Source organism: Penicillium chrysogenum, assembly GCF_028827035.1.
Source record: "Penicillium chrysogenum strain IBT 35668 chromosome Unknown utg000001l_segment0_segment0, whole genome shotgun sequence".
Classification (NCBI taxonomy): domain Eukaryota; kingdom Fungi; phylum Ascomycota; class Eurotiomycetes; order Eurotiales; family Aspergillaceae; genus Penicillium; species Penicillium chrysogenum.
The window spans coordinates 4059068-4084640 of NW_026622749.1; the positions used below are offsets into that span (position 1 = coordinate 4059068).

Sequence of the window (25573 nt, forward strand, 5' to 3'; positions counted from 1 at the left end):
ATCCATTTTTCATATTACATACTTCGCAACATCTTGTGGACTCGTGTCAACAGACCTTGTCGAGCTGGAGTTGTCATATCTCGATTGATCCTCTCCTCTCCGATAACCTCATCCTCTGCGATTCCCCCACGTCGCTTCCAATTGCGCTCCGTATTCGTAACATATCCGTCGCGCCACAAGGGGCCATAAAATGCCTTCGCCTCCCTCTTTGTACGCACCCGTAGAATATCGTACGTACTGGCACCGGTTAGAGCCGCGTCTCGATCACGACTCATTTGGCCGTCCACCACCTGCACGTTGACTCCGAACGAGCGGAAGTGCGCCCCCCACATGCCGTTCTCGGTTTCGGTCACAAAGATGGTGACTCGGCCAGGTGACACGGGATATGCCAAGAGATAGGTGAGCGCATCTGCGTCTACGCCAGTTGGGATCGGACCAATAACAAAGCGGTGATTGTGCTCGATCGCATGGTTGATTTGGGGTACATAGTGAGTGTGAAAGTAGGATTCATCAGGTCCAGTATCGGTCGGACCTGAAATGAAGGCAATCTCGTTTCTACTGGTAGGTTCCATAAGATAATGAAGTTGTTCGCGAGAGGTAATCACAGAAAGAGGAAGAAAGAGGAAGAGAGATGAAGGCACAGCCTTGGGGTCAGCCCCCGGGGCCATGCTACTTTAGGCAAGTCCAACTTGAGCCTCATATGCCTTAACACATACCTGCCTAGGTAGGTATCTGATGGGGACAAGTCTTCACTTGACATCATAGATACTAAGTTAATACTACAAACTTGTACAGATTCATTACATGGAAGGTTTGACACATAAAATCATTCATCTAGTTATACATATAAACCATGATCAAATGAATATCCTCACTGGCAAAGGCGCCAGGACGCTAAACAATAGAAAAAGAAAAAGAACAAAGACACATTAATGTACAACCGAACCCAGTACGGTCTTACACTCCACATGAAGTTCATTTAAATCAAATGGGACTCTAGCGAGGAGGTTGCGAAGGCGGCGGTAGCCCGCCCTGAGCCGACCCATGGCTGTAGACACGGTGATGTGTCGGGGTGGAGACACTGTCACCAAGCGATCCTGGAGGTCGTTGGTGGAGCGGCGGTATCGATCCAGGCGCGGATGACTGAGGGGGAGCATAGCTTCCCATGGTGCCTCCGCTCATAGAGGGATGTAGAGCCGACGGAGGGGTGTATGAACGACCGAGGCTCGCCAGCGATGCCATTGACCGGCCAGCCTGGGACTGGGGAGGAGGGGTGTTATGCCCGTACTGCGAAGAAGCACCGGCCAAGTTGACAGGTGTCGAGCGGTGGGATTGCGGCTGGTGCGACCCACTGACCATGGTTTGCACATGTTGTTGATAGCTGTGTGGCTGTACTGGATTCGGTGTTGCTGACTGGCGCGAATGCATGCCATACAGGCTGGCCGAAGACTGCGCTGGCGTTGGTGGATCCTGTCGCGATGCATATGGCATACTAGTACGTGGGCCAGGGGACCCGGGTCGATATGAAGCCAGTTGCGAGGTCATATCTCGGGAGCCAGAGGCCATGGGCGGTTGAGCAGAGGAACCCTGGGAGAAAACGTTGGGATAAGCCGATCGTTGAGAGGCATTTGTTGGCGGGGGAGTCGGCGCTGGGGATGGCGCAGGAAGATTTGTCAAGGAAGATTGGCTCGGGGGCGCCGCGTAAGATGAATAGGAACCCTGACGGCCGCTTTGCTGCTGCTGCTGCTGCTGCTGTGGTGGCAGCGATTGGGCTGGAGGCTGTGGTGGAGTTTGTTGTGCCCGTGGATCGAACCGTGCCATCCAGTCATTATTCGCCGATGTGGCTGAGCCACCATAGCCAGGATACTCCGAGTAGCCGCGCGACGGTGGCTGATATTGGCTTTGCTGGGTGTAACCGGAAGGCTTGTGCGGCATACCTGACATAATACTGTCTTCATGGCGAGAGGGCCCGCTGGCCTGGTATGCGGGCCTTGAGTTTATGCCTGTGGTTACACCAGGGACAGATGGAGCCTGCTCGCTGGCGAATCGTTTGCGCGGCTGAGGCTCTTCAGGTTCATCATTGAGGATGCTCATGATGTTAGACCGTTTGGCAGGCACCTGGCGAGTTGCGTCGGGAGCAGGAGTAGCACTCGGGCGAGGAACATCCTTCACTGGCGACAACCCAGGACGAGGTGACTGGGCTAGACCCATGGGCTGACCCGCGAGCGAGTAATAGGGTCTTTGAGCAAAGGGATCGCGGTGAACAGACGAGATGTCCAGTTCTGGTCTAAGCTGCTGAGTTGGCGAGCCGGGGGGTTGTGTCAAGCTGGCGTGACGCGAATGGGTCGACGAAAGGAGAGAAGCTGGCTGCTGTGCAGGCATATAGGCCTGTGCAGATAAAGGTTCCATCCGTGCCATATCCTGCGGCATAGAGCCAGGATGGCGCGAGGATATCGGGAGTTCTTGCGCACGAGAAGTGGCATGGGGCAATACCGAAGAGTCTCGTCTATCCTCTGTGAAATACCCAAGGCGTGGGCCCTGAATGCGGTGAGATGGTCCTCCTTGCGCGCGAATTGCCCGAGTCGACTCTTCAATTAGAGTTGCGGTAGAAGGTACCGGTGAAGCAGCAGAAGCTTGTGCGAGTGGCTGATAGCGACCGACATTCCGGTCCTTGTCGGATGGAGGTCGTCCATGCAGGGACATGGGCTGCGGGGAGAGACCAACAGGCTTGCCTTTAGGGAATCGTATTTCATCGGCCTCGGCCATAGGATCTCCATGAGGGGCAAGTGGTCGAGGGATAATAGAGGACGGAGTTGCCTCGTATCGTCTCTTTGGCGCAACACTTGGAATAGGAAGCGGCCCTGTGGCCTCACCGCGAGCCTTCTTCTCCTCGGCATCTGTTAGAATCAACTCAAAGTCCTTCTGGCCCGAGTCAAGGCGGCGTTGATAGAAGTTTTTGACCTGCACCATACACGTTAGCCGGCTAGTTGACAAACAGAAACATAGGAACAGAGAAAGAAAAAAACGAAAAGAAAACTTGGGATGAAAGGACCAAAAACTTGGGATGAGAGGACCAAAAAATTGGGATGAGAGGACCGAAAACTTGGGATGAAAGGACTCAATACGTACCATCACTGTTGTCTTGGTCTTCATCCAGGCCGAGATACCCTCGAAATCACGACCAAAGTGTCCAAGCAAGGCCGGGAAATCGCGCTGCTCCGGTACAGACCAGTAACTCGTTGGCTGCAAGGGGCCATACCCCGTCTCAAGCTGTTTGGTTGCCAGAGGCGGTTCAACTTCAGTAGACTCAAAGACATAAACTCCTTCTTTCGCCCGCCCTCGTCCCACCCTGCCTCGGGGAATTGGTGGTACGGATTCTTTTTCGGAACGCTCTCGTTCCCGGGCCTCATACCCTTCCAAGACGTGATCTGAGACCAACTCCATCTCGCCTCCAGGATGAAGTGGTGCTGGCGGTACAACCGGAGGCAGATTTCCCTGTGGGACTGTCGCCTGTGCCTTTGGATCCGGTTGAGTAGTGGTTTTCACGCGCCGTCCACCGCGAGTACCTCCGCCCCGTCCGCCACGCCGAGTCGACGGTCTTTCCACCGTCTCGCCGTCCTTGCCAAGTTGGCCCCGACGGCCAAGTGGCGCGCTCTCTGCCTCGGTGGTGGAATCGCCAAAGGTGGGTGCCGCCGCACGTCGTGGACGACCGGTGTCTGTGACAGCGGGTGGCTCGTCCTCGCCAACAAAGTCAGGTTTCACGACACCCAAGTCTGCGATGAGGGCGTTGGATTTCGGTCGTGGACCCTTTCGAGTTCCCTTGCCCCGCTTACTCCAACGTTTGTTGAGCTTGGCCTTGTACTTAATCTCTTCCTTGGTGAGATAGTAATGTACGATACACTGCTGGAAATTCCGACCGGGCAAAGATTCGGCAATCTTGCCCCACCGTTTCGGATGGGCCATGAAGGCGTCTGTGAAGATTACATGCTCTTCCGGGGTGAAGTCATTAGGGGGGCGGAACGAAGCCGAAAACGTCCAGAGCCCTATTGCACTCAATGGTGTTGTTCACATCTTTGTAGATGCGAGCCTTTGCCTCCCGCGGTTCAAGCATATTGGGAATGACCGCTTCACGGCCCAAATCTGGCCGAGCAGTAGCCATCTTGATTCGTCGACGTTCAAGCTCTTCTTGGGCGGAGATTTCGGAGGCTTTCAAAGCATTGAGAAAATCGAGCTCGCTATTTCCTTTGTACCGACGGCCTTCACGGCCTTCCGGCATGGGCGCCGGGGTAGTTGCAACCGTGGACACTGGGGGAGAGGCTGGACCAGGGGTCACGGACTTCTTCTCCTTCATACGATCAAGCTCCCAAATGGCCATTCGCCAGAGCTTGTAGTGAGACACATACTCATCCCTAAGAAGTGCATTTTTCCTGAAAACTTCTGCTTGCACCTTTGAAAGTTCTGTGCTGAACGTGTCTCTGAGACGATTTTGGGTCGCAATGTTCTCGTGGTATACATCCATATCTGAAATGGGGGTTGGAGGCCCTGAGTGCAAGAATGGAAGATTTTGGACAGTAACCTCACCAGGAGGTACCACAGGGGGGATGATGGTTTCTGAAATCGGCTCTGGCTCGCGCTCGGGTCGTGTCGAAGCAAAGGAGACCACTCGTTCAGTGGCGGGATGATCGGCTGGCTCTTCATCCTCTACTGAAGGCAAAGGATCCACTGGTCGTTCTAACACTCGTTCGGCGAGTGGTTCGGGGGAAGGCTCAACATTGTGTTCGTTGGCTACCATTCCAAGTAACTGAATTTTAAGCAAAAGAGTGACAATGGCGGGATCTTCCAAAGGCGACGGTGGCAGTTCTGCTCGGAGGGACTCCATATCCTTTTCAAAGATCCGCTTTCTTTCATCAAGATACTCCTGGGTGAAAACAATGTTTTCCCCATCTTCCTCGTCACTTGAACCTTCAAAGTCTGGTATCAAGGCGGGTTTATCTGTGCCGCCCTGCTCAGAGAGTTCATTGACATCGCTCGTTTGAACGTCGACGGCCGATAAACTACGACGCGGTGGAAGGTTCAACGACGGGGAAGCGGGCGAGGGTTCTCTCACAGGCTCATGGGGGAGAATCTCGCCACTCTCAGGCTCGTCTGTCTCATGGGGTAAGAAGGGCTGCGTGGTTTCATCGGCAGGCGAAGCATCTTCGCCCTCATCAACAGGCTCTTGTTTCGGCAGTGCATTGGGAATTGAAGGTGTTCGGCCGTAGCCTGGTCGCACCCACTGCTTGCTGCCTTTGCGGCCACGCGGGGAGGAAGCCTTCCATTGCAATGCTCGAGGGCCGGTTGGAATGCCGGACGGTTGCATTCGAGGCGACATAGAGGGCTCACGGGATAATGCGCGTGGGGCAGGCGGTGGAATCCGTGCAAAAGTGGGAGAAGAGGTGAGTGAGTTCGACCTCCCGCCCCCAAATCCTTCGTTGGGCCCTACCCCCGAATCTGGCCGGGTCATGGCAGCTGGAGCGGTGGGTGGTGATACATCAGGGAAATGGATAGATGGTTTAGAGAGTCGATGAGGCGCAATTTGCTGCTTGCCAGCCTCCCGGGGTCCATCGGGACGGCTGCGAGGCTCAAGAGGTTGTGTGATCTCGGTCCTTTCTGCCTTGGGCCCTGTAGGAGGTTGGGCCGGTTGTCGTTGTAAGACTCCATGGCGGTCTCCCTCTGTGGGGAAAGTAGAATTTCGCGCCGTGGGTTGGTCTGAAGTATCTTTACTTGTGGAAACGTTCGTGATTGGGGCAGTTACCGAGCCGAAGGCGGGCACCTGGGGGGCCGCCGGAGGTGGTGAGTTCCGAATAATAGGTCCAGCGTTCTTTATGGCATCAGGGCGAACAGCATCTAGTCGAGGAGCATCCGGTCGAGCATCGGGGCGAACAGCATCGGGCCGGGCAGCATCGGGCCGGGCAGCATCCAGTCGGGGAGCATCCAGTCGAGGAGCATGAGGGCGAACAGCATCCGGCCGAGCAGGATCAGGGCGCACGACATCGGGTCGAACAGCATCAGGTCGAGTACCGCTAGGTCGAACAGCAACAGGGTCGCTTCGCTCGGAATCTCGCGTAGGTTCCTGAACCGCAGTGCTGGGGATAATTGAAGGTTTCCGAGCATGATCCACTTGGGGATGATCAGACAGGCGATCTGCTAGGGCTGGTCCAGCCCCAGGGCCAGGTGCTGTAGGAGGATGTGAGGAAGTGGTTGAGCCACTGGCTGCGCGGCTATCTGCACGGCTTGGGGGGCGGTCCCGTTTCCAAAAGTCCACTGGGCGATCACGGTCCTCGCGATCAGGTCGTCGGTTATCCCAATCTTCGCGACGGTCAAAGCGATCTCGACGGTCCAAGTCGCGATCTAATTCTCGATCTCGATCTCTCGGACGTGGAAGGTCACGGTCACGATCTCGATCCATCATCCGATCACGATCTAATGCACGATCCCGGTCCATGTCTCGATCTCTATCACGATCCACCATCCGGTCACGCCCACGCCACGGTTCGCGGGAGCGACTGCGGCGACGGAAAAGATCACGATCATCGAGGAAAGGTGGACGACCACGACCGCGGCCTCCTTCCCAATCTCCGCGACCACGACCTCGCATGCCTCCTCGGTGCATATGGCCACCACTTGGAGGTGGACCTTCCGGGCCGCCCGAAGATGCGGATATGATACTATCTCTCGAGTTGCGCCGCATCCGAACCAGATCAAAATCGCGGCCCGGGGGCTCCCTTATGTCGCGAAAGTCGCGCGTCGGTGATCTTGAGCGACCTCGGCCAAAGCCAATCCGGTTGTCTCGGGGGTCAAAATCGCGGTCACGGCGAACCCAGTCCCGGTCCATATCGCGGCGAAACGGCGGGCCATCGCGGTTATCTCGAAAGTCGCGATCTCGGTCACGGTCTCGTGGGTCTCGGTCTCGGTCACGGAAGTCGCCACGGCCATAACCCCTACCACGACCACCAAAATGGCCACCACGAGGGGAATCAACAAGTGCCCGAGGACCACGCGGTGGATCTCTCCCAAATGGTGCAGGTCCGTCGTCAGGACCACGAGGGCCGACCGGGGGGCGACGGTCTCCAAATCGATGCGGAGAACGGTCACGGGAATTGAACCCGGACGATGGGGGGAATCGGGAGGACATTATCGCGTCATGCTATCACGAAGCTACAGACTGGTTAGCGCTCCAGCACGTTCAATGTACAGTGCAATTCAGCCCAAGGCGGTTGGAATGCAGAATCCGTCACATACCCAAAGATGGAGAATGGACACTCGGGAGGGTCTGCACGTGACAAGCAATGCACGGACCGAAGAATTGAAGAGCACGGATACCCGATCGGGTAAGGCGCAGTCTGTTTCAAGTTGGGAGGGAAAGATCCAAGATCCAAGACCACCTGGGGTACGTTCTTCCTTTTCTTTGCTCTGTGATTGCTAGATTTGATCTTGTTAGACCATAGCAAATGGATAGTTCAGGTTGACAAGACTAACAGATTCGTCGAGATAAGAGGATTTAACGTGGAAAACAAGAAACACGAGCACGTTACAAGATCGGCGAAATCATGCGAGCTCCTTGCGCCGGATGTTATGCAATATAAGAGTACTAAAGAGGACGGAATAAAGGAAAGAGGAATATGTCGGGAATACTGGAATATGTTAGGAATTTGTTCGGAATATGAGTTCGTGAGACTTCAAGGGGCTCGGCACTAAGCCGGTTGAATGCTAGTGTGGTGGGGATGTGCCTCCTAAACTCTATTCCCATTGAATGTTCTTGGTATAGAAGGACCTGGGCAAGTGCTATAGTATCTTATTGTACAGTACAAACAAAGTCAGTAGAATTATAGAAACAGTAGAAATAAAATATCAATGTTATAAGAGATTCTTCATTCAAATATATCTCGGAGAGTCTCCAAGTGTGAAATGATAGCACTAGTTACGAAGGGATTTATGCCTGAGGCAATAAGGTGTGTTGAGGCATCAAGGCACTAAGGCATCAAGGCCCAGACTGATGCAGGTTCCCCGCCAAAAGAAAATCAAATAAAAAATAAAAAAAAGAAAGAAAGATCAACTTGCCCCTCCCGAGGTCTCTTCTACTCCAAACTGACCTTCTTTTTTGGCTCGACTTCTTATCTCAGCTCGATAAATCACTTTGTACGGATTTATTTACGCTCTTTACAACTGTTTATCCTTTTTCTCTTTTCTTCTCTTTTCTTCTCTTTTCTTTCCTTCCTAATCTCATCACAAATATGAGCGCCCAGCAGCCTTCAGTCATCCCCTCCTCGGTGACCGAGTCCGTCCTCCAGAGCTCGCAACCGGTCCCAGAGGGATCTCACGTGGTCAGCGGAGTGGATTTCGATAAGTTCCAAGGACGAGATATCACTGTCGCAGAGATGGTGGACAACTTGGCCCATACCGGTTTTCAGGGCAGTGCAGTCGCTGAGGCTGCTCAAATCATCAATGAAATGGTACGTCTAGACATAATTGCAATCTATGGATCCCTAAGAGTCTGACGATTTCTTAGCGCGCCTTCCGTGATCCCGAGACAGGGAACAAAACCACCATCTTCCTCGGGTATACATCCAACTTGATTTCATCCGGTCTTCGAGACACCCTACGTTATTTGGTGAAACACAAGCATGTCTCCGCCATCGTGACCACTGCTGGAGGTGTGGAGGAGGATTTGATCAAATGCTTGGCCCCTACATATCTCGGATCGTTCTCGACTCCCGGTGCTGGACTTCGTGCAAAAGGCCTCAACCGCATTGGCAACCTTCTGGTGCCCAACAATAACTACTGTTCTTTCGAGGACTGGGTGGTGCCCATTTTGGACAAGATGTTGGAGGAGCAGGAGACTGCAAAAGTTAAGGCTCGGGAGACTGGAGACGAGGAAGACGAGCTTCACTGGACGCCAAGCCGCATCACCGAACGATTGGGTCGTGAGATCGACCACGAGGATTCAGTTCTGTACTGGGCGGCCCGGAATGGAATCCCCGTATTCTGTCCCGCCCTGACGGATGGATCACTGGGTGACATGCTTTACTTCCACACCTTCAAGTCTTCCCCGCAACGACTCCGGGTGGATATTGTGGATGATGTGCGCCGTATCAACACCATGGCTGTTCGAGCGACACGCGCCGGCATGATCATCTTGGGAGGTGGGGTGGTCAAGCACCACATCGCTAATGCATGTCTGATGCGCAACGGTGCCGAGCACGCCGTGTATGTGAATACCGCGCAGGAGTTCGATGGCAGTGATGCGGGTGCGCGGCCGGATGAAGCGGTGAGCTGGGGCAAGATCAAGGCGGATGCCAAGTCTGTCAAGGTGAGTTTGATCTATTGATCTATTTCTTTAGGGCCGAGCTAACTTTCATAATTCTTCTTCTAGGTCTATGCTGAGGCCACGGCAGTATTCCCTATGATTGTGGCTGCTTCATTTGCCCGTGCCCAACCGACACAAAATTGATTTCACTTTCCTCGAGTCTACGGGACTTGTTGCCAAGCAATGCGGGAACCCGCGGTCTAGTAATGGTTTCTTTTTCAAACAGCCAATCAGTGTCACTCTCCGTCAAAAGTGGTCCGTTCTGGGCAATCAAGGGTCTTTGATCTGGCAATTGTTTCAACATTGAGTAGGATTGGCCTACATTTTACAATCCGGTGTGCTTCTGTACAGGTATAGCCCTGGAGGTACGTTGACCCGATATGGCTATATGCCCCTACCTAAAAACAAAACAGTCTTCCGAGGTGGCGTGCCTTGGAAGGCCCAGTGGCGAAAGGGGGAAATTCGATGGAAATTCGATAAGAGTCGCCACCGAACGTTCCAAAAATCGGCCTTTTAAGGATACTCTCCCCTGAGTGGGGATCGGCACACCGACTTTGTCATGTATAATAACATTTACAATATAGACATCTGATATATGTTGAGACTGCATATGTATATATGCATATATGCAAAGAAGTACATAATACATACAATACCTACCTTAGGTACCTAGGTAGGTAGGTATATCAATACATAATACATAATGTAAAGGCCAAGTCTATACCAAATGGACCCACTCGGCAACTTCCCCCGGACTCTTTTTTTCTTCTTTTTTTCGGGTTTTTCTCTTATCGTTTTTCTTTTTTGGTTTTTCCTTTCTTTTTTTGTTTTCCTCTTTTCCTTTTTACTTTCGGACTTTTTCTTCTGTTCATCTATTCTTCTTTTCTTCCTTTCTTCCCTTATTATCTATTCTCTAATTTGTTCATTCGTTTTCTCTTGTTCCTCTATCGCTTCTCTCCACAGGGCCATCTCCACAACCTTCTTATCCGATAAGCCCTTATCAATCTTTATACAGTATACGCTTTATATATCTTCTCAAACACATTCGTTGGAACTGTTCGTTTTCGAAGGCAATGGACCCCTTACCCAATTTGTCAGTCCCCGAGACTGAAGTGGAGGATACGGTGAGAACGAATACAGAGACCGAGTCAGCAAACCAATCCCCCGAATCATCACGTTCAACTCCTCAAGCTGCGCCAATACCGCCCTCGGAAGAGCTGGAACATGCCTATTGGGCAGAGTACGAGGAGGATACAACCGTCCCAGATGAGGACGAGATGAAAGAGATTGTCAGCGGTGATTCGGATTATAGTGCCAGTGACCGTACGTGTCCACCTTACAAGACTATGCAGTGTGTTTACTGACACCATGACAGACAAATATTGGGAAACCAACTTCTTTCGGGATTTGGGAGACCCAGAATACATCCCTACCGAAAAGGCCCGCCTCACGTGGACGTTCAAAGGTGTTCGGGGCACTCCCGAAAACCCGAATCGTGATAAAATCATTCGCTCCCCACCGGCATTTGTTGGGGGTTATTGGTGGCGAATCAAGTTCTATCCTCGGGGGAACAATGTCAATGCATTGAGCGTCTACCTCGAGTGCTCTACCACTATGCCCGCTCCAGAGGGGAAGCTCCCTGAGACGGAATTTACGGTCCGTCGAGGCCCAGCCGATGCCTCACTGGATGATAGCGCCCCGGATATTCAAATAAAGACTACAGCCATGGACGACGCATCAGCGTGGTTTGAGAACTACAAGTCTCAATATCCTGCGGCCACGGACACCCAATCTGATCATGGAACCTCGGACTCTTGGCGTGTGTCCGCACAGGTTGGTGTCATTGTATACAACCCACAAGAGCCACGCACCGGGTGGATGCAGTCTTCGTGCCATCAATTTAACGCTCACAACCTGGACTGGGGGTGGACATATTTCCACGGCCCATGGGACCAAATCCATTCGCGCCGCCGGGGCCAACATCGTGCTCTCCTGAATGACGATACGCTCTCGTTTGACGCGTACATTCGTGTAGTGAACGACCCCACCAAGTCCCTCTGGTGGCATCCAAGTGATTCCGAGCCGACTTGGGACAGCATGGCACTGACCGGCTACCGACCTCTGGGTGACTCGATCATCAATCATAGCCCAGAGGTAGCCGGGCTTGCCTCGTGGCTGCACATTGCTCCGTTCTGCAAGATCATCCAGGGTGTTGACGTACTTGAACATCTCACCAATGCCGATGCTAGGCCGAAGCCTCTATGCGATGCTCTTCAAAGGCTTCTGTGGCAGCTTCGCCGCCAGACACTCTCCGCGAGCTTTGTCGATACGGACGGCGTGACTAGTACTTTGCGCAATCTCCACGAGTTTTCGAGCGATGTGTCCGAATTTTGGGAGCGCCTACGTCGCAGTTTGGAACTAGAGCTGAAGGGAACGGAGGCTGGCAAACAATTCGCTCACCTATTTGACAGTCCGGTTGTGAATCGTCCATCTTCTGATGGCGGAGTCACCGTGAACATGCTGCCGACTGACTTCAACTCGCGTATCTACGTGCCAGTTGATCAAGCCAAGTCTACCTACGAAGCCGTTAGTGGATACTTGAGTGCTAAGCCCGGTCGATGGTCGCTTCCACCGCTTCTGCATTTGGAGTTTGGCCGCCATACTCTGGATAAAGGCAAACGTTGGCAGCTGCGGTATGATAAAGTGGAGTTGGATGAGCAATTAGACCTAGCTCCGTGGGTGGTTGATGGCCAGGGTAGCAAGTATGTCCTTTATGGTTATATTGTTCATCGTGGCCGCCGCACCTCGGGCAAGTTCTTTAGCATCCTTCGCCCTGCGGGTCCGGGCACCACATGGCTAGCTTTTGACGATGGCAGCGACAACCGCGTGGAGTGCTTGACCCAGAAAACAGCCATGGGTCCACACCTCGGTCTTGATCCTTCCCAGACTGTGGATCATAAGAAGGGTCATGACGTGCCTGTTGTGGCAATGTATATCCGCGGAGACATGATATCGGAGCTTTTGCCTGGTCCCCAAGGGCCTTGGGAAGTTCCCGAGGCCTTGCAACAATATTATGAAACAGGCGTGTATCACTCTGATGATAAGCCTACGCATCATGTCCAAGTTGAGGTTTATGCGCTTCCACAATATGACCAGTTGGCCAGCCTGTTTGACTCCTACGATCTCATGGCACAGGCCAAAGCAGCAAACAGTGTCATGTACATGGTTTTGCCCCGCTCATCACGCTTAGCAGAACTACGCAAAAGAATTGCTATGTGGAAGTCCTCAGGCTCTGACCACATTGCTCCCGAGCGGGTTCGTTTCTGGCAGATTGGTGACTCCTTTGCTCAATCTGGATCATCGCTGGCGTTTGATCGCACTACGGATTTGAATATTCCCCTAGATCCATCATTGAGTGTCATTCGGTTCTGGATGGAAATCATCTCGGAAGGTACGTGATTTTATTCACTTTCGTTTTTTACCATCACCTTGCTAATCCCTAGCAGAAGATGCTCAATTCTTCGCCATACCTGATCCTCCTGCGATGACCACTTCAGGGGATAAGCCGGATGACATGGTCGTCGAGAACTTGATACACGAAGCTTCTGAAAATGTGTTTGCGGCTGAAGGAGATGCCGTGGCTAGCTCATCCGGGAGTGCTCCCCACGAGGGTCCTGCTGCATCAGATACAGATACCGTGCACTCTGTCATCGATGATGGATCACTGCCTCCATTAGCCACATTGTCCCCAGAGAATGATTCTTTTGCTACTGAAAGGGCAGAACAGGAAGTGGTGCTAGCTGCTGCTGCCCGTGATCAACAATCGACGGCTCTTGTTACGGCAGATGCATCAACAGAAGCCACAAGCTCCGCCCATGTATCGGCTCCCGAAGTTTTGTCTTCTGTGTCAGAAGTCGCGCCTCAAGCACTGACCCAATCAGAGGTCAAGTTACCTGTTGGTCATACTTACTACTTCATTCAAATGTTCGACGCAGACAATCAAGTACTTCGTACCGTGGGGTCATTCTTCTCCAAGCTTGATTCCAACGTCAAAGCGTCCATCAGACGCCATTTACAGCGGCCTCTTCGCCAAGACTTCCTCGTGTGGAAACGAGTCGATGGTGCTGCCGTTACCACAGTGTCGCCTGCTGACAGCTTTGATGATGTGGTAGCTCCGCACGGAGCGTGTTTCATTGTGGGGGATAAGCTGACGAAGGATAAGTAAGTACACATATATCCGGTTTCCAATGTTATCTTTGCTTCTAACACAGACACAGGCGTACTCAACTTGCTTTATCGGGATTGTTCACCAGTCCTGACCGTCTGGTTCAGTACCTGTGGGCCGAGTCTCGCGGTCATCCAATCCAAGGTTTCACCGGCGTTAAGACCATCGAAGCCAACTTCACCAGCGACTATTACAGCGGTCACTTCCTCAAGGGCTATCACCATGGTAGAGGCAAGCACATCTCTAGCACAGGCATGATGTACGAAGGCGACTTCGTTTTTGGCCGACGCCATGGCCAGGGCAAACTAAATTACCCCACCGGCGACTCATACGACGGTGATTGGGTCGAAGATGTATGCCATGGACAAGGTACTTACATTGAGAAGACGACAGGCAACAAGTATATCGGCGGCTTCAAGGATGGAAAACGCCACGGCAAGGGCATCAGCTATTGGGAAGTGGCTGACGCAGAGTTGGATCTGTGCCAAATCTGTTACACTGAGGAAATGGATGCCGTCTTCGCTGAGTGTGGTCACCTTTGTTCCTGCGTGGCTTGTGCGAACCTTGTGAACCTGTGTCCGATGTGCCGCAAAGAGGTTAAGAAGGTGATCAAGATTTATCGAGCATAGAGTGGTATCTGGTTTGCTGTATATAGACGTTCCCGAGTGGACTTTTTGAATTTTGGGCACTTGATTTTTAGCGAACGGTGATTTAGGACGGGAGTGATTCGATTGGTTTTATATCCTCCTGATTTTGGTTATATACACCTACCAGTAGATTTAGATTGTTGGATACACAGCAGTTCTCATACTCTCTATACCCGACGCCTTGGACTTGCGTGATTTCTTTTTATTCGTTTTATTTCCTTTTTTTTTTTTTTTTTTTTTTGAAACACAGTTTGATCTTCATTGAACAAAAGGTATATCCAGTGCGCCGGGTCCCGGACCTAATACATGATGCTTTTGACTTGCCCGAAGAATGAAAAACGAAGAATTATACACAAAGAGATAAACGATCAGGTCATTGATCATTTGCTGGCCTTCTTGGCCGACTTCTTATCCTTCTTCTCGGCCTTGCTCTTCTCGGCCTTGCCCTTGGCCGCAGCCTTCTTCTCTTCCTTTTCCGCAGTCACCGGCTTCTTATCTTCCTTGGCCACGGTCTTCTTCTCGCTCTTTGGCTCATTGGTAGTCTTCTTCGAGGCAACGGCATTGGTCTCTTCTTCCTGGCTTGGTGCGGCCGTTTCGTTTGCCTTCTCTGACACCTCCACCTTGCTCTTCTTGGGCTTGTTCAAAACACCCTTAGGGTTGAGACCCTTGCGACGGAGACGGTTGCGCTCAGCGCGAGCAATGCGCTCAGCGTCCTCTGGGTCCTCGAATGAGCTGAAGGCACCACCCTCGAAATCAGCAGCGTGTCCATTCTCATCAACAATGGGGGTCTTATCAATGGACTCATCGTCCGTGGAGGCGGCCGAGGAAGTACTGCGAGACTTCTTGGGGCCCTTGGAGCGGGGTTCGGTGTCGTCCGATTTGGCCACGGGGGTCACGGCTGTCTTCTTGAGCTTGCAGACATAGAAGCCGTCAACGTTCTCGCGGTGAGGGAAGTAACGGCGGGTGAGCGCCATCTTAGGATCGAAAGTCTTGCCCATATAGCTGAGGAACCCAGGGCTACCGAAACCACCGAGACCGGTGTCCACGATCTTGACATTAGGACGCTTGCGAAGAACGTACTGCACAACGGCCTCGTTCTCTTCGACTGTCACACTGCAAGTAGAGTAGACAATGTATCCACCGGTCTTGGAGGCGTGATCGACGGAATCAATCGCGGCCAGGAGAAGCTGGCGCTGCATGTGGGGAATGGCGAGGAAATCACGCTCGTTCTTGGAGGTCTTGACACCGGGATCCTTCGAGATAACACCGGTACCGGTGCAGGGAGCATCGAGCAAGACACGGTCAAAGCCACCCATGGCCTTGGGGAAAGCAGTGCGGGCATCCATATTCGTCACGATGGTGTTCTTGCAGCCAAGACGGTGGATATTACCAATCAAACCCTTAGCACGGGGTTTGCTGGCATCGTTTGCGACGACACAGCCAGTGTTGCGCATCAGAGCGGACATGTATGTTGTCTTACCACCGGGAGCAGAGGCCATATCAAGAACACGCTCATTAGGCTGGGGAGCGAGAGCCATGACGGGAAGGAAAGAAGAGGCAGCCTGGAGAATATAGTGACCGGCCAGGTACTCGGGGGTGGCACCCAAGGGGACCGGAGACTCGAAAACTTGAAGGCCAACCTTGGACCATTTGCCAACGGGCTCGAGGACAACACCACGGTTGATGAGGGCCTGGGCGAGTGATCGGCGGTTGGTTCGCAGAGTGTTGGTACGGATAACGACAGGGCGAGGAGTCTCGTTAGCTTCGAAGAAGGCAAATGCCTCTCTGGGGGTGAACAGGTTGAACAGCTTCTCAGCCAGGAAACGGGTGTAGCCGTAGTATGTGCAGATATCGTCGAGCAGGAGATCGATATAGTCGGTACGCGACTTACCGGGCAGGCCGAGAGTCTTCAGGTCACCCAGGATTCGGATGGTGTCTGTGATGCGCTGGCGAAGCAGCTGCAGATCGGGGGCGAGTCCCTGCTGGGTCTGGTCGGCGAACACATCGGGTGCAGCGATGTTGGTCTGCAGGGCGGCTTCCTGCATTTCCTGCTCGGCGGCCTCTTCCTCCTCTTGTTGTTCAGCATCCAACTTCCGCGACAGACCCTCGATGTTTGCGGCGGTCAATCTCTCTTCGGCATCGGAGTCCTCGTCGTCAGAGAACATGGCTCCACGGGTGTGGCCCTCCTCGTCAGAATCGACAACAGAGTCATCATCCTCTAGGTCCGACAGTCCTTCAGCCTCGTCGTCGCTATCCATTGAGCCTTCACTAATCCCATCGAGATCACCGAACTCATCATCATCCTCCATATCCTCATCATCATCAGACATAGGCACCGGCACGGCCTTCTTTGTGACCGACGGCTGCTTCTTAGGTTCCTTGGACTCGGCCTTGGAAGCAGCGCCATTTACCTTCTTTTTCTTGGGAGCTTCCTTCTTCGAGACAGCCTCATCTGCATCAGATCTGCGACGCTTTGCTGGTGCAGGCTTCGGAGGCGCCTCAGCCCCGCCAGCCTTGCGTTTCTTGAGCATTGTGATTTTCGACTCGTCAAGCGGGGCCGGGGGGGCCCTGCTTCTTCATACGGCGACCGACACCCATTGTGAAAAATTGGTGTGTATGGGTACGTTAATGGGTGTTTGCTCTCTCGGGGAGCTTGTAATTTCTTTCCATCTTTTTTTTTTCTTCGGGCGGTGACTGCCAGCAGTACGGACGGAATCAAAGGCGGTGTGCTTGTTTATATTTGTGCCTTGTAGTTAAGGTGTCTATTGTCCCATCGGCGTCAAGTGAACTTCTCCAGGTCCAGACTTCTTCTAGTCCAACTACTATCGCCTTTGATTTGCTTTCTCTCTCTATTTGTCTTGAGAATCTCTACCAATCTAAATTGCTCACCATGTCAGAGCTTACTTTTACCAAATCATTCCTGTCCACGCTGGACTCGCGGCCCATCAAGCTTCGCGCTGATCATGTCTTCGACCCAGAGCAGATTGGACTACGAGTTCCCGTGAGTCTTGATGCGAAATTCCCTAGCTTGACTCACCGAGGAGGATCATTCTGACATGCTTTTTGATAAACGACAGTACACCCTCCCCCGCCTTTCAGCCCCGCACCCTCCGATGCCCAAAAAAGTGAAGTCAACACAGGCACCAGGCTCATCCAAATCAATCACTGTCCGCGTCAAGTCTGCCCGCAACCCTGCTCTGGAATTTGTGATCTCCAATGCCCCTCTCTCGACCACTTCGGTCCAGGACATCCGAGATGCTGTGCAAGTGCGTGTCACCGATGTGCAGGGAGGCCAGGTTCCGCTAGACAAGATCAAGATCTTATACAAGCGCAAGCCAGTAACTGGAACTGGAAAGACATTGGCCGAGGTCTTGGCAGATGAACCCGCTATCATGGCGGGAGGCAAAGAAGTCGAGATAGGGGTGATGATCATTGGTGGCGCCCAGGTGGTTGAATCTGCTGTGGCTCAACCGGAGATTACCGAGAAGCGGGATGAATCACCGCCCAAGGCTGCTATAGGTCCGAGTGGGGAGGAAGTGTTGCGTACAGAGGCCTTCTGGGATGACCTGCAAGGCTATCTCGAGCAACGATTGAAGGACGAGGAAGAAGCAAAACGGTTGAGATTGGTGTTCAAAGAGGCGTGGAGCTCAGCCAAGTAAAACTATTCCCACGACAGCGCAGCGAAATAATGTCAATATCGAATGATACCTGTATTTGTTCCAGTCGTTTCACATATGCCTCGTGTCCATGATAGTCTGACAAGGCCGAGTTTGCTCGATGAACGGTATGGATTCAAGGAATTATACGCACAATGAGCTATTAATGTCTAAGGCACGCTACATGGGCGCATCGAGGGAGAAAAGGGGGAATTTCCCGCATCCATCTGTGGACACCAAGCAAACTGATACGTCAAATATCAGGATCATTGAACCCAATCAAGACCCTATCACAAGAGCAAATGGAACAGTATTCGAACAAGGTATGTTCTAGTTCCCATAGAAAGTAGAGCATGTACCGAAACAGTTGAAAGAAAATATCCACGCACGCCAGGGAATCTTTGTCGAACATGTTATCAGCGAAGTAAAAAGTACACAGGTTGAAAAGAAAACAGAAATAGAAAAGAAAAGCGCAAAATCACGTATGAGAGTATCATAAACCACACAGCGTCGGTGAACACCATTGCAAATGCTCGAAAGAAAACTGGTCCGGCTAATCGCTCATCCAGTTCATGGGATCATACAGAAAACGACGAGCAGACGCGAAGAGATACACACACAGGTATAACGCAAGAAGAATCATACACGGGTTTTCATTCCGTCGTTTCAATCATCGGGAGCAGACCTTGACCAGGCCATCTCCACCACCGCCAACGACCCAGTGGCCATCACGGCTCCATACTACAGCACAGACTCCTTCGCCACGCATCAGCCGGTGACCGGTCAGCTCCTGGGTACAGCTGCGCTTCTCAAGGTTCCAGAATCGCAAGCTTGCATCGTGGCCAGCTGAAACGAGCTCACGTCCATCCGGAGACAATGACAGTGAGGCTATCGCAGCGGGATGAGCAAGCATTGTGTATGTACATTGACCTGCATCAAATGTTAGCGTATTGTCGGAAATACCAAGGTCATTTAAATGCTACTTACCACTATTGGCATCAAAGAAGCGGATGTATCGGTCCTCATAACCACTGATGATTACACCCTCGACGTTGCTTGATCCAGTGGCTCCATGGACCACTTCTTCTTCTTCGGCCATCGCGCGGTTGGGATCAAGATTAACGGTTCCATCAAAGCCCACTGTGGTGGCGACGACTGAGTTCACCCCAGTAGCTGGCGTGCCGTCATATGTCTCGAGGCTAGCCATACCCGCAATTTCTTCGCCGGTCCGCGTGTCGTAAACAATAATAGAGGCATCCGAGTAGGAGACGACAAAGTTGACGCCTGCAAGAGACAAGGGGCTGATGCATGTTGGGGAAGGAGAATTGAGGCGGGGGATGCGATGAACAATGGTGTAATTGAAAGCTGGAGTGGTAGCAACACTGGGCGGAGGCAAGGTTGGGAAGTTGGAACCGGAGGGCATTGAGTTTGAGTTCGCGCGTTGGCTTCTACCTTGACGGCGATTTCCAGGCGGGGATGCGGCGCTGATAGCCCAAATCAAGACGTAGCCATCTGCTGCGCCAGAGGCCAGAAGGATGCGGTCCGAGCCACCATATTGGCTGCTTGAGTCGCCAAAGACAGAACCCATGGTCCCAGGAAGCACGCAGAGTCCCCAGACCGCATCTTTGTGCTCGTTGAAGGTGGCCTTGGGATCAATCCGCCCACGTTCCCATAAACGCACGCTAGCATCTTGGCCGCCTGAAAACACCAGCCCATCGCCCAAAACACGACCGCCATTGGAGATGTTCTGGGACGATGAACAGGCGGCAAGAGAAGTCACGGCGCCTTCATGGCCGCGATGAGTGAAGTAGCTCGTAATGTCCGAGTCATGGCTGGAACCAGCCCCAGAGCCACCAGAAGTACCTGGGATGATCCATCTCTTGATCGTTCCATCGTCACTGCAAGTGCAGATCTCGGGCTCTTCTGGACTACCACCACCGGTGAAGATGACAGATCGAATCACATCCAAGTGGCCACGCAGCACAAACCGGACTTGGAAGATAGAATCTTGCTTTTGTCCGAAGGTCGCACCCGCCTCCCGCGCATCAATTGCACCATCGCTCTTGCGCATTGATCCCGAACTCGTCCTTCGGTGGGGGAGAGACCCGTCTTTGCTCGGATCAGAGCTCATAAAGTTGGCATTTGGGAAAGCATGGGTATCCGGGCGATGAGGCGGGATGGGTCCGGTGACCACGAGTTCCTGCTCTGCCGGTTCGTCAAAGTTCCACCCATCCACATCCTCTGTTTTTTTCTCAGTCAAATTTTTCGGATTCACATCCTCCTTGACGACCACTCGAGGGCCCTGGGCCTCGTATGCCTGGTTTGGGCGTTCGCCCACTGTGCCCTGTTCATATACTTGGGTTCGGTTTTCAACTGCTGCGACGGGGGCTTGTTGCGGGTCCAATGACCGTCGATCCATGGCATCCCGAGGGAGATACTGGTTTTGACCACGAGCCATGGCATTGTCAGAGTAGTGATTGGACATCGGTTGGTGGTTTTGCAGTGCCATTTCACGTGCCATGACGTGGTTCGCTTTCTGACGTTGCTGCTGAAGATAAGCCTCCTCCAAGTTCTGTTGCGACAGCTGTGAATTGCCATAAAGCTGGCCTGACATGTCGGAGTCATTGATGTCGGGTGGCGGGTGGGAAGCGGGTATAACATGGTACGCAATCTCGTTGGAGGCTTTGGACAGGTAGCTTCGGACTTTGTCCATGTCCTCACTTTGACCCTCATGCTGGCTTTCGTTGTCGGCTGCTTCGTCATTCTCATGGTCCGTGCTCGGCTTGGGGCGATGCGCTGGTGAATAACTCAGTCAATATTCCCACGTCGCGTGCTAGCATACAATTGTGAGGCACATACCTTTCAGGAAGCTGACGCTTTCACGTGCAGCATCTTTAGGATCCTTAGAGTCTTCGGGCATTTCGTTGTTTGACAGCTTCTTGACCTTCTCCCTCTCCCTCTTTAGAGCGGTCTCCATCAGGCGAACATGTTTCCCAAGGGACTCATGCAAGCGCTTGCTTGTGCGCAGATCGCCTTCCAATCGACCAATGCGTGATTTCATCTCTGCCCGTTCAATCTCCCATGCATTGCGGTCGCGCTCGTGTCGGTGCCATTCTGTCTGTAGGAAGCGCATTACACCTGGACACGGATATCAGTCAATGGAATTCAAGCAACCAGGTAAATTCATGCGTACCCTGTAATGTGTATTCTGTCCCCTGTGGGCCATTCGAACCATCCATGGCGCCAGCCATTCCTCCGATCCCAGCCATGGCTGACGGAGATTGCCAGGACATGAACAAATGAACAAACACAGGACGGGTCGAGGCTCTGAAGGGTCAAAGCACTGCAGGAGGTACCGGGAACGAAATCAGGCCGGTAGTAAATCAAGTGACGTGTAAGGTGCGAGCTTCGGTTTCTCCTGACCCCGGTAAATCGTATCCGCGGTAAGCGACTCAAGTCCCCTAATGGCGACGGCAAGGAACCACTTCCACGCCGAATCAGCCTGTGGATGAGGTATCCTAAGGAGGAAGATCCAAAGGAGAGGAGCAAGGTCGGACAATGATAGGAAAGTTATGAGGATGAGAGTGTGCCTGTACTGACCTTTTGTTATGGTGAAGATGGCTTGGCCTCGGGGGGTGTCTGACCGCCTTCTAAATGGGGAAGATTGACCTGCCCTTTACTATGTAGGTAGGTAGCCCTGGAGGTATATGATAGTTGGGTAAGTAATTGGATGAATTGCAGGGATTTTGAATGTACATGAGAGAAATTCCGCATGTGATACTAAATTCAACAGGTTAGGAGCGACCACAGGCCGAGTTCTTCAGGTTCTTCGGATAACTATGGACTACATCCATTATATACATGTAGTTAGCTGCATGTATATGCTCCAACACAAGAATAATGAAATAACCATTATTCAAATATTTTTCACGAAGATCCAATACCAGAGCAAAATGTCTAATAGGTCTAAATACTAAATTTGCTCGTGGTCTCATACAATAATCGATCATGCTATGGTACATTATGGTCTAGAACTCGAGCTCTTCCACCTCCATCCCACATTCTACACACGTCTTGACACCAATTCCAGTTTCTGGATTCTCAATGGATCGCCCCCATTGATGAACATGCTTCCGGCCAGAACCGAGATCGTCGCCAAACTCTCCGCCTGAAGGACCTTGTCGATTGCGACGGTAGGCCTCCACACGTGTGCGTTTCTTCAGGTCCTGCAGCTTCGTTTTGAATTTGGCCTCCCGCCGCCGTTTCTTATCACTTTCTCGTCGTTCAAACTCAGCATCCAGCGCCTCTGCCGAGCCCCATTTCTTCTCGGAAAATGCATATTCTTCCACTTGGTATCGTAGATACAACATCATGCTGTTCCATGTAGATTTGTGTGGATTCGGACGCTCGAGGCGTGGAAGAAGCTCTTCGTCTCGGAGTTCAGCTATAAGTAGGCTGATTAGCACATCTCTCTCTTCATAGGCGACAATCAGGTACTCACGATCTGTCAAGAGATAATCTTCTTTGGCTTCCGTCTTGGTCAACAGACTGTATTTCTCTGGGTGCTTCTCCTTGCAAGCATGACAGATGCAGCACTTAAGTTCTTCTTCCCATTTCCAGTCAAGTTCGAGACTGCCACATTCACGGCATGTCTTCTGCTTGCTTTTATCATCTAGGACACTTAGACCTGGTTCAAAGGGTCCCTCCCGGTTTCGCTTTAGTGATTGGAGTAGCTGATGGCGTTCCCATTCCTTCTGCGTCATATGTGCTGGTTTTTGTACTTCTTTCCCATCCGGCACGTGGAGTTGCTTATTGAACGGGTCATCTTCCTGTGTCAAAAATCCACCCTTCGTGTCGGTCATCTTGCTAAAGTCATAGTCGACATAGCTCGTGAAGTTTCGGGCTGGCCTGATGGAGTCCAATGGGCGATTTGAAGAAGACGCATCACGCATATTAGCGGGCTGATTGGATGTCGCCATCGAGGTGAACGAGCGCTTGGCACCTGTTGCGGGCTGAGAAGTATCTGGAGCGGCTTGAGATAGTTCGGCTTCACGTCTCTCCCGGAGAGCTTTAGCTTTCATGCGACTAATTTCCTATCGGAAAGACTAGTTAGTTTTGGCTGGCCATGTCGCAAGCTTGGAAGCAACTTACCATCCTCCGTTGCTGTTCAGGAGTGATGGGGGCGCGGGGAAGCTGTCCTGGCCCCGACTCCTTGGGCTGTGAAGGTGGGGTTGATGGCCGTTCCGCTGACATTGTGAGATTATTCTCTCGACAGTAATGGCCGTTTTTGTTGTCGATAGTTTGGATGATATGAGAAACAAGGCGGAAGGCGGAAGGCGGCCAGACCGATCTGCCAACCACGTGATGTTCGGGGTTATATTCGCGACGTCATTGGCCCGTCCCCGGAGTAAACAGGAACACTGAAATCAATATCTTGGAGAATATTAGTTTGAATTGACGAGGAAATCGAGTTAATCGAGAAGCTATGAGTCTGCAACCGGATAATCAAAGTCTTCCTCTCGGTCCTGGCCATACAAAACCTCACACACGCCCCCTACCGGTACATCCATGACGGCGTCGGTTCCCTCACTCCAAATTTCGCGCCAATTGACTTTGCGATTTTGGGGGCCCATGATCTGATATGAGGTGGCACCGGGCTTCATTTTGGTAGCACCGCCGGGACGTCTCCGCGCCTTTCCATCAATCACCGATACATTCGCAACCTCATCAACAATGTTCTCGATGCTGTGCATGGGCAAAGTAAGATAGCCTGTATTATATGTGGCGAGTGCAGCGTAAATGTAGATGAGTAGCATCACCAACCATGCGGGGATCGCCAGCGACCACCAACGGTTGGGATAATAGTAGATACCAAGTTGATGGAGGAACGGTGATGGGAGATATGACCATAGGAGATAAAACACTGAGTTGGCCCGGTTAGTATGCGGGAGACCACGAGAGACTGGGCCGGAAATTCCCCATGAGACTTACAAAAAGCCAATGATGAAGCTAGGTATAACACGAAGCCATAATATTCATATGTAGGAACCTTGGGACTGGCGCGCGGAACGGTGGTTGCGCGACGAGCTGACTTGGCGACTGCCGCCTCGGTATCGTTGGGAGTCTCTACATCGGAACTATCCGGAGTAGTTGGACGTGACGTAGTAGTCGAAAAGGGTGGTCGAAGAAGAGAAGTAAGTGAGGGAGAGGGCGGTAGAGGGGTGGGTGGACGATTGTAGAACGGAGGCGCAAATGCATTGGGGCCATGGAGAGAGCTGGAGGACTGGCGAAATGGATGATTCCGGTCAATATTAGAAGAATCATCAGAGTCTGTATCGGAGAATGATTGATGCTCTAGCGAGTAGTGCGACTGGAAATCCGCATCGTCCTCCACCTCAATCTCCTCATAGCCGGGGGAGGTGACACTCTCGGCTTCGTAGCTCTCTTGCTGTTCTTCCGGGGATATAGGGTCTTCAGCCAGCAGGGGCGGAAAGGGCTGCTTGGCCTCTAAGGACGGATTGAACGTCCTTGCCGAGTTCTCCATTTCGCGAAATGACGAAGAGTTGGTGTTGTTGGTAGCTCCCCTTTTTCTGCAATCATCACCAGATTCACCGCCCATATCCACCTTATCTACCGTAACCCGTGTATGTTGTACCCAGATTATACCGCCCTGTATACCGCCATACTGTGACAAGAATACGTAGTCGCTTATACGGCCCTAGTCTTCTTGGTGATTTTCTCAGATAGATTTTCCTATAGTCTTTTCGTATGTCCTTTTAGTGGTCTTTTGTGGCAGTCGCAGATCGATGCCTGGACTCTTCTAGTTGATCACATACAGATCACATACACTGAAGGTCAAAACAATACAACTACCTCAGGATGTATAGCAAGATACCTATATTGTAGGTACATATGTATGTTTAGATATACACCCCATACATCCCCGACTTATGTTCCCCAGTGCCATTTCGGATCGAATCCGCTGCAGAGGTGGCACATCCCGCTCTCGGCCTCTCCGACTCGAACTTCAACGCAAAAAAAAAAAAAAAAAAAAAAAATCCAAATCCCTCTTCCCCTGCATTTTCAATGCGTTATTCTCCATATCCTCATTCTCCCAACTTTCTTTCCCTGAAGTGATCACCCACTATGAATACCACCGAATTGGAGCATGTGCGCGGGGTTTGGGAGCGAACCAAAAATGACAGCCCTATCTATCGCCTTCTTCTACCCGATGTCGATATCATTAGTGCAACCCGCGGCCAGATGCAAGCCCGACTTAAGCTCACAGCGGAACATGTCAATTCCAGGGGCACCATTCACGGGGCTGTCTCTGCAGCTATAATTGATTGGGCCGGGGGCATGTCGATAGCCACACATGGATATGAGAGGACAGGCGCAAGCATTGATATCCACGTTTCATACCTGTCAACTGCCACTATTGGAGATACCCTGGATATCTCTGCCGTTGCTGATCGGGTGGGGAAGTCAATGGCCTTCACCACTGTCAAAATTTCCCGAGTCATCGACGATCAAGTGGGCCCCTTGGTTTCGAAGGGTTCACACACAAAGTTCCTACCTGTCTCCAAGGAAAATCGTGAACCTAGGAGTTAAGACCTTATTCCAAGGATGTTGTACATAGATGTAAATACTGTTTCAATTCTTCAACATCTCCGCGCCATCCTACCAGTTCCACCCAGAA

General features: G+C 52.0%; 11 protein-coding genes across 11 annotated transcripts; 4 read left to right on the top strand and 7 right to left on the bottom strand.

Moving 5' to 3' along the window:
• Positions 1-14: 14 nt before the first annotated feature.
• N7489_001622 (uncharacterized protein) lies at positions 15-668 on the bottom strand (the record flags this gene model as incomplete). The annotated part of the gene is made up of 1 exon (XM_056707377.1): positions 15-668. One exon carries the CDS (start codon positions 666-668, stop codon positions 15-17), a length of 654 nt encoding a protein of 217 aa, XP_056571679.1.
• Positions 669-996: 328 nt separating this feature from the next.
• Positions 997-3963, bottom strand: N7489_001623 (uncharacterized protein; the record flags this gene model as incomplete). Its single annotated transcript, XM_056707378.1, has 2 exons — positions 997-2961; positions 3130-3963. 2 exons carry the CDS (start codon positions 3961-3963, stop codon positions 997-999), a joined length of 2799 nt encoding a protein of 932 aa, XP_056571680.1.
• Positions 3964-4006: 43 nt separating this feature from the next.
• On the bottom strand, positions 4007-7174 carry N7489_001624 (MYB DNA-binding domain protein; the record flags this gene model as incomplete). The annotated part of the gene is made up of 1 exon (XM_056707379.1): positions 4007-7174. The coding sequence occupies one exon, from the start codon at positions 7172-7174 to the stop codon at positions 4007-4009; it is 3168 nt and encodes a 1055-aa protein (XP_056571681.1).
• A 1099-nt stretch (positions 7175-8273) lies between these two features.
• N7489_001625 (deoxyhypusine synthase) lies at positions 8274-9490 on the top strand (the record flags this gene model as incomplete). Its single annotated transcript, XM_056707380.1, has 3 exons — positions 8274-8492; positions 8549-9349; positions 9413-9490. 3 exons carry the CDS (start codon positions 8274-8276, stop codon positions 9488-9490), a joined length of 1098 nt encoding a protein of 365 aa, XP_056571682.1.
• Positions 9491-10419: 929 nt separating this feature from the next.
• N7489_001626 (putative MATH and UCH domain protein) lies at positions 10420-14200 on the top strand (the record flags this gene model as incomplete). Its single annotated transcript, XM_056707381.1, has 4 exons — positions 10420-10669; positions 10722-12797; positions 12853-13567; positions 13624-14200. The coding sequence occupies 4 exons, from the start codon at positions 10420-10422 to the stop codon at positions 14198-14200; spliced, it is 3618 nt and encodes a 1205-aa protein (XP_056571683.1).
• A 398-nt stretch (positions 14201-14598) lies between these two features.
• N7489_001627 (rRNA (cytosine-C5-)-methyltransferase NOP2) lies at positions 14599-16749 on the bottom strand (the record flags this gene model as incomplete). The annotated part of the gene is made up of 1 exon (XM_056707382.1): positions 14599-16749. The coding sequence occupies one exon, from the start codon at positions 16747-16749 to the stop codon at positions 14599-14601; it is 2151 nt and encodes a 716-aa protein (XP_056571684.1).
• A 359-nt stretch (positions 16750-17108) lies between these two features.
• On the top strand, positions 17109-17877 carry N7489_001628 (uncharacterized protein; the record flags this gene model as incomplete). The annotated part of the gene is made up of 2 exons (XM_056707383.1): positions 17109-17219; positions 17296-17877. The coding sequence occupies 2 exons, from the start codon at positions 17109-17111 to the stop codon at positions 17875-17877; spliced, it is 693 nt and encodes a 230-aa protein (XP_056571685.1).
• A 667-nt stretch (positions 17878-18544) lies between these two features.
• Positions 18545-21167, bottom strand: N7489_001629 (cell differentiation and development protein Fsr1; the record flags this gene model as incomplete). Its single annotated transcript, XM_056707384.1, has 4 exons — positions 18545-18804; positions 18862-20670; positions 20734-21012; positions 21068-21167. The coding sequence occupies 4 exons, from the start codon at positions 21165-21167 to the stop codon at positions 18545-18547; spliced, it is 2448 nt and encodes an 815-aa protein (XP_056571686.1).
• Positions 21168-21902: 735 nt separating this feature from the next.
• Positions 21903-23127, bottom strand: rad14 (DNA repair protein RAD14; the record flags this gene model as incomplete). Its single annotated transcript, XM_056707385.1, has 3 exons — positions 21903-22318; positions 22376-22967; positions 23026-23127. The coding sequence occupies 3 exons, from the start codon at positions 23125-23127 to the stop codon at positions 21903-21905; spliced, it is 1110 nt and encodes a 369-aa protein (XP_056571687.1).
• A 230-nt stretch (positions 23128-23357) lies between these two features.
• On the bottom strand, positions 23358-24418 carry N7489_001631 (uncharacterized protein; the record flags this gene model as incomplete). The annotated part of the gene is made up of 2 exons (XM_056707386.1): positions 23358-23797; positions 23866-24418. The coding sequence occupies 2 exons, from the start codon at positions 24416-24418 to the stop codon at positions 23358-23360; spliced, it is 993 nt and encodes a 330-aa protein (XP_056571688.1).
• A 602-nt stretch (positions 24419-25020) lies between these two features.
• On the top strand, positions 25021-25485 carry N7489_001632 (PaaI family thioesterase; the record flags this gene model as incomplete). Its single annotated transcript, XM_056707387.1, has 1 exon — positions 25021-25485. One exon carries the CDS (start codon positions 25021-25023, stop codon positions 25483-25485), a length of 465 nt encoding a protein of 154 aa, XP_056571689.1.
• Between the last annotated feature and the right edge of the window lie 88 nt (positions 25486-25573).